This window comes from Fukomys damarensis, unplaced genomic scaffold (genome assembly GCF_012274545.1).
Source record: "Fukomys damarensis isolate Sample0158 unplaced genomic scaffold, DMR_v1.0_HiC HiC_scaffold_17, whole genome shotgun sequence".
Lineage (NCBI taxonomy): Eukaryota > Metazoa > Chordata > Mammalia > Rodentia > Bathyergidae > Fukomys > Fukomys damarensis.
The window spans coordinates 9,315,178-9,326,865 of NW_022900929.1; the positions used below are offsets into that span (position 1 = coordinate 9,315,178).

General features: G+C 36.3%; 1 protein-coding gene across 3 annotated transcripts in view; it reads right to left on the reverse strand.

The window, feature by feature from the left end:
- The window catches only part of Elmo1 (engulfment and cell motility 1), a 463,267-nt gene that overhangs the window by 388,010 nt on the left and 63,569 nt on the right, over positions 1 to 11,688 (reverse strand). For all 3 annotated transcript variants that reach the window (XM_019210008.2, XM_010640488.3, XM_019210009.1), the window contains one exon: positions 559 to 609. In XM_019210008.2, coding sequence (XP_019065553.1) covers positions 559 to 609 — 51 coding nt within the window. The remainder of the gene's footprint in view (positions 1 to 558; positions 610 to 11,688) is intronic.

Below are 11,688 nucleotides of genomic sequence, written 5' to 3' on the forward strand. Positions count from 1 at the left end.
GCGGTGTGTTTGTCCTCTGAATTTGCGCAGATGGAGTTAGCTGGACAGCTTGGCAAGTGGGCAAAATCAATCAGTAGAGCCCAGGTCTCTCCATCTATAATAGAACTGTTCAGATTTGAAACCATGCAACTCATATCAAGGCCTCTGCCCTCCCTCTCACTAGCTTTAAAGGGAAGGAACATGCTATTTTAGTTTGGTTTGCTGTGTTTGTCCTCTGAATTTGCGCAGATGGAGTTAGCTGGACAGCTTGGCAAGTGGGCAAAATCAATCAGTAGAGCCCAGGTCTCTCCATCTATAATAGAACTGTTCAGATTTGAAACCATGCAACTCATATTTCAAGGCCTCAGAATGGATTTGTTTGCCCCTAACTTGGCAGAATTGTTCCTCCTCTGTGGTGGGAATCAGGAGGAGAGCATTCCTGCTACAGTGGAACTGCAGGTGAGGACATTCCACGGACTGTTTTAAACTGAAGTCACCCTCAAAAGCCAGTATCCCATAGCTGACAGGGGAGCAAAAAGGCAGAGTTTATTAGGAAGTAATGCACTAAGATCAACTTACTGGAGACGTGGTTAATCGAAGGATAGTGCCATTTTTTATTTCATTGCGGTTCTGGAAAAGAAAACAGAAAAGGCCCTGGTAAATTTTCAAGTAGAAGCTTGTGACGAGAGAGAGAGAGAGAGAGAGAGAGAGAAATATATATATATAATCTAGTATTTTACACAATACACATTTTTATGATTCACTTAAATAATTTTTAAGTATTTCTACAAATAATTTTAACTTTGGTCTCAGTTGTGTTCCTTTTAACTCCCAGACACAGTCAGTGCAGTAGCAGCATACATAAACCCAAACATATGGGGCCCAAGAACAGCAAACAAAAAAGTAATCATAGTGGCATGCAGCTGTAACCCCAGCACGTTGGGAAGCTGAGGAAGGAGAATCATAACTTTGAGCCCAGCCCGGGCAACTTAACTACTTAGAAAGACACTCTCAAAAATAAATAAATAATAAATAAATAAATAAAGGCAGCCCTGAACTCACAGTGATCTTCCTGCCTACAACTCTGGGATTACAGGCATGTGCCACTATACCTGGCTTTTTTTTTTTTTTTTTTTTACACAGCCTCTTACTATGTAGTCCCTTCTGTCTTTGAACTCACTATGTAGCCCCAACTGGAATGAATTCAAGATCTCAGGAAACTGCCTCAGTTTCCTAAGTGTTAGGATTACAGGTAAAAGTCATTATGCCCAGTACATTTTAAAACAATATTTACATGGAGAAATGGTGGAATGGCAAGACAACAACTCGGTCTCTCAGAGATTTGGAATCTAGACACCGAAAAATAGCAACCTAGGAAAGAAAAAAGACGAAGATCCCCAGAAACCAGGAATGATCTGACAGAAAAATTAAAACCTATAGAGAAATTGAAGAGACAGAATACCATGCAGAGAAGGGAAGGAATAGTCTGCATTTTTCCCCCAGCTCCTAACTCATGGCTTGCAGGAAAAGTGGACCAAATCTACAGAAATAAAATGAAAGCTAGGGATTCCAGAGGGCTTCAAGGAGAAATGCTTCTTTAGAACAGACCGGCAGGGACTGTGATCTGCACGAAGAGGGTGAGAATCTGCTCCCACGTGAGTCCTTCCCCCGGAAAGATGTGGTGAGTGACTCCAATCCACGTGTCCACCATATCCATGAAGAGAGTGGTTGGTTGGTTGCCATTCAGGGAAGAGATGATTGTTTGAACCTGAGACTCAGTGAAAATAGTACAGCTTCACTTCAGGAATCCCAGTATTATGGTCCCATAGTGACTGGGTAAGAGATGGCCACAAAACATAGCTGCAGTCGGGAAGCAGGCTGGAAAGAAACCTCCTGAGGGCTTTGAGCTAAAAGACAGAGGTCTTTCCCCCACAGCCAGTGGCCAGACTCAGCTTCAGTTGCTTATCTGAAAATTGTAGTATTGGTGCCTTTATCCTAATGCTGGTACCTGCATCTAGCAAAGATCCGGTATCTGACTGCTTTCTGCATCTACCAGCATGAGCAGGTTTCTTTTCTTTTCTTTTTGCTGAGGGGGTGAGCATGTATGTTTTTGTTTCATTTTATTTTTATACTTCTTTCTCTTCCTCCTTTCTTCTTCACCAGTTTATTGCGGTTTAGTGAAATTTCATTTGTCCTTCCTTGCTTCTTATCTCTTTTTCTTATTTTTTTCTTTAGCTTTTCTCTTCTCCCTCTTAATTTTTTCTTGAATTTTTTCTCTTATTTTTACTCCCCACATAAATTCTTCTTTTTCCTGATTTTTATTTTATCTCGTATTAGTTTTTTGCTTATCTTTATCTAATTCTATAAATATCCTTCAACTCTTCAATAGGCTCCTTTGCACCACTTCTCTGTCCTCCTTCTCATATCAAATAGTTTAAGGTTTCAAAAATTTTTTCTTGCATTTCGCTATTCTCAACCCTTTGTATCTTTACAGTGTGACCATAAGGCTTTATTGATCTTTAGGTAGTTAACTCCATAATATTAGTGTCAAATTCTTTTCTACCATCAGCAGAGATATTGCTGCCGCATTTAGTACATATTAGTTCTAAGTCAATACCTGGTTGTCTTTATGTTTACACCATGATTGTGGATTCCTTCTCTAGGGTTAACGGTGGTATATAATTGGTTCTTATGATATGTTAATATCCAGTTTATCTTGGATGATACTATTGTAGCTGAAAGGCTTGATATTACCAGGGCTGCATAATTTTTGTTATTTCTCTGTAAGCCAACACTCGGGTTATATTTGTGACATTAGCAATACCAGAATACATCCCAAACAGAAATCCAGGGACAATTAAACTGCATTCTATATTCCCATATTAACCAAGGTGGTTGGATCTTGGAGCTGAGGCACAGGACTATAATTACTCAAGTCCAAAAGTGACTGACTAAAGAGAGCTTTTTTACAAGCAACTAAGACTTTACACTATAATTGTTGACAAAACTCAGTGCAAAATGAAACAAAAGCAATAAAAACATGAGAAGACAAAGCAGCAAAATCACTCTCCAAACTCCCAACTCCCCAGAGGACAATGCAGTGGACACTGAGAACAGCACAAGCCATACACCCAAATTACTTGAAAGCATAACAGAGGTTAGAAAATAAAGAGGAACTCAGTGAGACCACAGAAGACATAACTACACAGATAATGGAGGTAATAACCCAAATGAAGACACTACTAAAAAGCTAGCTGAGCTAAGCAACATAATGCAAAACATAAATGACCAACTTAGCAAAGAATTAGAGCCTGTAACAAGGATTTGATCCAAAATCTAGGAAATTAAAAATTATATTGAAAATATGAGTACCAGAAGCAAACAATGGGAGGACAAAATTTCAGAACTAGAAGACAACGATTTCTTTAAATACCAACTATTGAAAGACACCTTAAAAGCAACAAGGTAACATGAAGAAATTGGAGGCAAGAGCTACCAAATGACACTAAGACAACTAATCTAAGAGTAATTGGAATAAGTAAAAAATCAAAAGACAATACAAGCATAAAAAAACCTGTTCACAGAAATAATGGAAAAAAACTTACCAAATATAAGGAAAGAAATAAACATACAGATAAGTGCAGCACATAGAACCCCCAGTAGCCACAGCCAAGAGAATCTCTCTATGCCACTTTATACTCAAGGTACCAGAAGTCTATCACAGAAACATAATCTTAAAAGCTGTTAGAGAAATGCAATGAGTCACATACAGACATAAAACCTATCAGACTTACAGCACTTTAACATGTTCATGCTGTCTTTAACAGTTCACTTTAACATGTTCATGCTGGCTTGAACCAATGGTAGTACAGGAATGACTGTCCAATTCAGCTGCATATACTACCCAATGATACTGTACCATACTACCTGATAGGACAGTCATGCATGCAACACTGGTGGTTTACAGATGACTGGTAGTAAGATATATAAATTATAGCCCCATCACGAGCATGTTAAATGGCAGGAGAGCTTGGAATGAAACATTTCAAGCCTTGAAAGATAACTTTAAACCTCAATTTATTCATCTTGCTCAATTTTCCTTCAAAATTGACAGAAATAAGATATTTCCGTGACAAAGAGCACCTTAAGAAATTCATGCCCACCAAAACAGCATTACAAAAAAAAAAAAAATTCTCAAGGTTATCGTAGAAAGAGACAATGAACCCAACCATGCAAATAAGTTTAAAAAAAAAAAAGAATGAATATACTTGGCAGGAAGAGGAGGAAGAGGAAGAAGAAGAAAAGAAGCAACAGGAAAATAATCCAATGATAAGAAAAGTCAATACCTTTCAGCAATAACTCTCAATGTGAATGGTTTCAATTCCCCAATCAAAAATTGGTAGAATGGCTCAAGAAACAAAATCCAACAATAAAGAGTATACAAAAAACACATTTAATTTAAAAGAAAATTCACAAATTAAAAATCAAAGAATGAAAAACAATATCCCATTGAAAGGATACTCAGAAAAAAAACAAAACAAAGTAGCTATACTAATTTCAGACAAGAGTTTCAAGTCAGGGCTGGGGATTTAGCTCAGCGGTTCAGTGGCCTGCCTTGCAAGCGCAAGGACCCAAGTTCAATCCCTGGTATCAAAAAAAAAAGAGTTTCAAGTCAAAACTGATCATGCGAGACAAATAAAGTCACCATAGTTGGTTAAGGGAACAATTCAACAGGAAAAATTACAATTATAAACATACACATAACAAATATTAGCATGCCCAACTTTACAAAACTAACATTAATGGACATGATAAATACCAATATAATTGTAATGGGGAACCAACCCACTGTCACAAATTGACAGATTAACTACACAAAAATATCAAGCAAGAAATATCAGAGTTCAACCAAATTTTCAAACAAATGGACTTAATAGATATCTTACCGAGTGTTCCATCCAACAACAATAGAATACACACTCTTCTCATCAGTACATGGGACTTTCTCCAAAATAGAACACATATTAGCCATAAAGCATGCATAAGTAAATGTAAAAGAATCAACATTATCCCATGCATATTATCAAATCATAATACAATGAGGCTAGAAATCAATGACAGAAGAAGCCACAGAAACCATGCAAACACATGGAAATTAAGCAATACCCTCTTGAATAATCAATGGGTAACAGATGAAACTAAGGAAAAATTACTTCCTACAATCAAATGTAATGCCAGTATGAAAGCAGTCCTAAGATGTAAATTTATAGCAGTGAATTTCCACATCAGAAAAACAGCAAGCTCAAATAAATACCTAATTATGCATCTCAAGGGCCAAGAAAAACAAGAACAACCCCAATACAAATTTTTACAAGGAAGAAAATTATAAATGTCAGAGAAATTAATGAAGTTGAGCCAAAAAATACAAAAAAACCTCCAATGAATCAGAGTTGTTTCTTTGAAAAAAATAAACAAAATTGACAAGTCCTAGCCAACCTACCAAAAAAGTAAAGACCTAGAATGACACAACTAGAAATGAAAAAGGTGAAATCACAACTGATGCTACCAATATCCAGAAGATCATTAATAACTACTTTCAGAACCTCTACTCTAATAAAATGAAAAATTCAGGAGAAATGGAAAGATTTCTAGATGCATACGAACTATCAAATCTGAACCAAGAAGATATAAAAATTCTGAATAATCCAGTATCAGTCTATAAAATTAAAGTGACTTAAAAATGAAAAAAAGCCCAGGTCTTGAGAGATTCACTGTTGAATTTTATAAGAACATTAGAGAAGAGCTAACGTCAATACTCCTCAAACTCTTTAATGAAATCAAAAAGGAAGCCATACTCTCAAAGTCATTCCTGGAGACATTACCCTGATTCCATAAGCAGAAAAGGAGTGAACAAAAAGAACTACAGGCCAATCTCTTTAATGAAAATAGATGTAAAAATTCTCAGTAAGACACAGTAATACTTTGGTTCATGCATGCTTCTGTTTGACAATTTAGCCACCTTCCACAGAATCAGAGAATTAATTAAGCTCATGAACTGAGGTACTACTTACTGTACTGGGAAACAGAATGTAGCAAATCATCAAAAAGATCACACAGCACTACCAAGTAGGATTCATTCCAAGGATGCAGAGATGGCTAAACAAATACAAAACTATACACGTAATACACCACATAAACAGAAGCAAGGACAAAAACCACAGGATCATCTCAATAGACTCAAAAAATCATTTGACAAAATCTAACACCCATTCATGATAAAAATCCCCAAAGAAAATAGTTATGAAGGTCTTTACAAAAGATAAAAGCCATCTAGGACAAACCAACAGTCAACACCATATTAAATGGAGAGAAACTGAGCTTGCTCTCTAAACTGAGGAATAAGACAAAGATATCTGCTTTCATTGCTCATATTAAATATAGCTCTTGAAACAGTAGCCAGAGCAAATAGACAAGAACAAGGACAAATCACGGGGAGTCACAATCCTAGACTTCAAGTTATACTACAAAAGTACAGTGATAGAATGGCATTGAAGAAAAAAGAAAACAAAAGAAAAGCCTTATGGATCAATAGAACAGAACAGAAGGTGGAGGAACAACTCCAGGCACACATAACTATCCTATATTTGACAAAGGAGCCAATACTTTCATTGGAGGAAACATAATTTCTTTAACAAATGATATTGGGAAAACTTGCTACCCACATGCTGAAGACTGAACCTAGACCTATCTCTCTCACCATGCACTAAACTAAGTCAAAGTGGATCAAAGGTCTAAATATTAATACAGAAACACTTTGTTGGAAGACTACTAAAGATGTCAGTGTAGGCAGACTTTCAGAACAAAACCCTAGTTGCACAAAAAATAGTACTAAGAATCAACAAATGGGATCACATCACCCTAAGAAATGCTTCTGCATAGAAAAGGAAACAAACAACAGTAAAGAAACGCCTACAGAATGGTACAAAATTTTGCCAGCTTCTCCTCAGACAAAGGATCAATACCTAGAATATATAAAGAACACAAAAAATATTACACACCTCAAATTTAGACACAACCACAAAAAATGGCATCTGAAATGAATAAATGCTTCTCAGATGAAGAAGTTCAAATAGGCAATAAGTACATAAAAATATATTCAATATTACTGGTCATTCAAGAAATGACAACTAAAACAATCCTGAGATTCCATTGCACTCCAGAATGAAAGGTTATCTTCAAGAAATCAAACAATGCCAGAGAGGCTGCAGGGAAAAAAGAATCTTTTTCACTACTGACAAGAGTGTAAACCGATACAACCACTATGGAAATCATCATGGGGCTTTCTCACAAAACAAAACAAAACAAAACCTTGAACACAGACATCCCATTTGACTCAGCTGTTCTCCTAGGTATCTTCCTGAAAGAGTTAGGTATCCTATTACAATGATCTGTGCATACTCATGTTTATAGCAGCACAACTCATGATAGTTAAATCTTGGAAGTAGCCTATATGTCCATCAACAGATAAATGGATTAGGAAAATGTGGTATTTATACACAATGGAGTACAACTCTGCCAGAAAGAAAGATAACCTTGAGTCATTTATAGGAAAATGGGTTCACTTTGAGAACATGATGTCAAGTGAAGTAAGTCAGACACACAAGCTTAAATAGTACATGGTTTCTATTACATGAGAAGCCCAATATATAAGTGCAAAATAAAAGAAAGAAAATAGGAAAAAGAACGTTATTGTAATCCAGCATGGCTAATTGATTAGTATCACTGTTTTGCCTTTTTACCTTGATATAGTATCACTGTTTTGCGAGTTTCATATGTTTTTTGGCCTGTACTATGGCTCTTAATCTGTGTTTATGATAATTAACTTAATGAAGACTTATTAAGTAAATAAATCTGATCCTGACAAAAAACAAGAAAATAACTTTTTAAAAAAGAAACAGAGGGATCAGAACAGACCAGTGAGGACTGGCCAGCTGAATGGGGAGCTTGCTGCTCTCCCACCTCCAGCACCCGGGGCCTGCATCGTAGAAGGCTGCTGAGGACTGCCCAGCCCTGCAGGCACCTCTGCTGCATCCCCCCCATGCCCCCCCCATGCTCTCGGGCTTCCTGGTTGTGCCAGTACCTAGATCCACACTGCAGAAGCACAGGTGATCATAAAGGCCATTTTACTCAGCTCCAGAAGATAGAACGGAAGTGAACTGCAATAAAGGTACATCAGACCCTTGTAGTTGGTTAGTTGGAGGGATCACAACCTTCCATCAGAACTTGGACTATCTTCAGGAGAAGGGCAGCTGGAACCTGCAGTAGAACCTTGCAGAATTCAACCCTGCAGAATGTCAAGAAGCCCAACTTGGGCCTTGCAACCAGGATTCAGCCTGACTGTCAGGGGTCTGCCATTGGCGAGCTGAGACTAATTGACTTAGTTCTGCACATTGCTGCCCACATTGTCTATTTTGACAGCAGAGATATACTCTGAAAGAGGTTCTTCAAAATTATTTTCTTCTTCTTTCTTTTCCTCTTATTTTTAATTTTTAATTTTTATTTTTAAAATTTGACTTTTTCCCATTCTCCAAATTCTTTCTTTTTAATTTCTTTTTTCCCACTCAGTCTCTTGCCCCCCAACATTATTCTTCATCTCCTTTTTTCTTCCTGTTCCTGCCCTGATTTGGACTTCTTCTTTCTTTTTCTTTTCTACTTTATCCTTCACTCAATTGTCATTAGTTTCAAGAGAAAGTGAGTACAATTTATAGCTTCCCTATTACTGTTAAATTGTTCAATTCTTGTCTTTGTTCTTGCACTGTCTTTCCCTCTTGTCTTCAATAATTTGCTAGAGTTTGCGTGATCATCCTGTATCCTCTGGCTTCACCTGAAAACTTCTATTCTTTTACCTATCTATTCCTCTCCTCCCAACTCCTTCTAAGATCCCATCCTAAAGGGTAAAGTTACAATATTGAAGAGTTTATTTACTATAAACATGTTTTGAACTGGTCCTCAATTTTGATTTAATTCACATAATTAAAAGTAATAGATTAGTAATTAACACAATGGTCAATTTCTAAGCTGTGCTTGATGTTGTTGTGTAGCTGATTATATCAATTGGGCTAAAGGGTTGTGAATGATTTAATGAGCTGTCCTTTCTGATATTATGAAAATGAGAGTATCTCTGAATCATTATAGACTCAAAATATTAAGAGCAGCTATATCAGGAAGATCAAAGTGCTAACTCAGGAAGTAAACCAAGGACAGCCCAACAACAAAAATAAAAATCAGAAAACACTTTAGCAAGGCACAAACACAGACTTCCAGTTTACCAATGGTAAATTCTAGGGGAAACGAGGTGGAAAAGTCTAACAATCAAGCACCAGGACACCCTGAACTTACAGCACAGGAAGTAACAAAAGAGATAAATCAAGCTCTAGAAAAATTCAAAGCAGAAATAATTTCCCAAATAAGTACAGAAATGGTGAGCACAATGAAAGACATGATTAGAGACTCTAGAACAGAAACAGACCAAAAAAAAAAAAAAATAGATGCGTTCAGGACCATGATAGAAGCTATTGAATGCTCAGCATGAGAAAGAAATGGAAACCATGAATGCCCAACAAAGGAAAGAAATGGGATCCATGAAACAGATTCAAACAGATATCCAGGTGATTAAAAACTCCATTGAAAGCATTCACAGAAGAATGAACAAATGTGAAGATAGAATTTCAGGTACAGAAGATATAATTACAGTCAGGGACCATGAAAAGAGAGATCTCTTAAAAAGAGTAAGGGATCATGAGAAATCAATCCAACAAGGCCTTGATGATGCAAAGCAGAATAACATAAGACTGATAGGAATCCATGAAGTAGCAGGAGAAAGTAAAAATGATTTAAAAAAAACTTTACACAGAATTAATGACAAAAAACTTCCCAAACAGAGGGAAAAATTTTGACACACAGATAGGTGAGGCATATAGGACTCCAATTAGCCATGATTAAAAAAAAAAAAAAAAAAAGCTACACCTAGACATATAATACTCAAGATCCGAAAACCCAACAGAAAAACAAAATACTACAAGCAGTTGGAGAAAAGAAACAAATCACATGCAAAGGAAAGATCATCCTAATCACAGCAGACTTTTCAACTCAAATCCTCGGGTCAAGGAGAGCCTGGAGTGAGATATTTCAAGTCCTAAGAGAAAACAGCCTCCAACTTAGACTGATGTATTCTGCAAAACCCTCTTTTAAAATGGACAGGGAAATAAGATACTTCCATGACAAAGAACACCTGAGAAACTTCATGAATACCAAACCAGCACTACAAGGAATTTTAAACAATATCCTAGAAAAAGACAATGAGGGTCACAACACCATGAGGCCCAACAGAGCAAATCAATTAGGCAATGGAAGAAACTAAAGGGAGAGGGGGGAAAATTAAAAAGAGCCAACAACAGGACAATAACATGACAATGATAAGTCAATACATATCAATTACAACCATCAATGCCAATGCCCTCAATTCACCAATCGAGAGAAACAGACTGGCAGAATGGATTAAGAAGCAAAATGAAACAATATGATGTATACAAGAAACAAACCTAGTTCAAAAAGAAACTCACAGACTGAAAGTGAAAGGATGGAAAACAGTTTTCCATTTGACGAGACCCCAGAAAAAAAGCAGGGGTAGCTATCTTATTTGCAAAGTAAATTTCAAACCAACATAATTAAGAGAGAGAAAGAAAACCACTACACCCTTGAAAAAGGAACAATCCAAGAGTAAGAGATGACAATCATAAATATCTATGCACCAAATATTAATGCCACCAACTATACAAAACAAATAGTAAGGGACAAGAAAAACCAAATAAGCACTAATACAACTGTAGTGGAGGACCTAAAAATACCAAATAGACAGATCATCTAGGCAAAAAATCAACAACAAAATACTAGAACTGAATCAGCTATTGAAAAAATGGACATAACAGACATCTACAGAGAGTTGCACCAACAAAATCAGAATATACATTCTTTTCTGCTGCACATAGGTCATTCTCCAAAATAGACCACATCCTAGCTCATACAACATGTTTAAATAAATGCAAAGGAATAAAAATTATCCCATATATATTATCAGACCATAGTGCAATTAAGCTGGAGATCAATAGTGTAAGAAACCATAAGAATTTCAGAAAAACATAGAAATTGATCTACACTCTCTTGAACAATCAATGGGTCAGAGAAGAAATTAGTCAGTTTTTACAAATAAAAGATAACGCCAATACATCATACAGGAATCTATGGGACACAATGAAAGCAGTTCAATGTGGAAAATTCATAGCAGTCAATACCCACATTATGAAAACAGAGCAAGCTCAAATAAAAACCTAATGATGAATCTTAGGCTCCTATAAAAGGAAGATCAAGAAAAACCCAAACCTTATACAAGGGAGGAAATTATAAAGATCAGAGCAGAAATCAAAGCAATGGAAACTAAAAGAACGATAAAAAATAATGAATGAAATGTTGGCTTTTTAAAAGAATAAATAAAACCTTGTCAAAAAGAGGGAAGAAAAGTCTTAAATCCATGTAACTGGGAACAAAAAAGGTGAAGTTCCAACAGACTCAACAGAAATCCAGAGGATCATCAATACTCACTTTGAGAACCTGTACTCTAATAAAATGGAAAACAGAGAAGAAATGGACAGA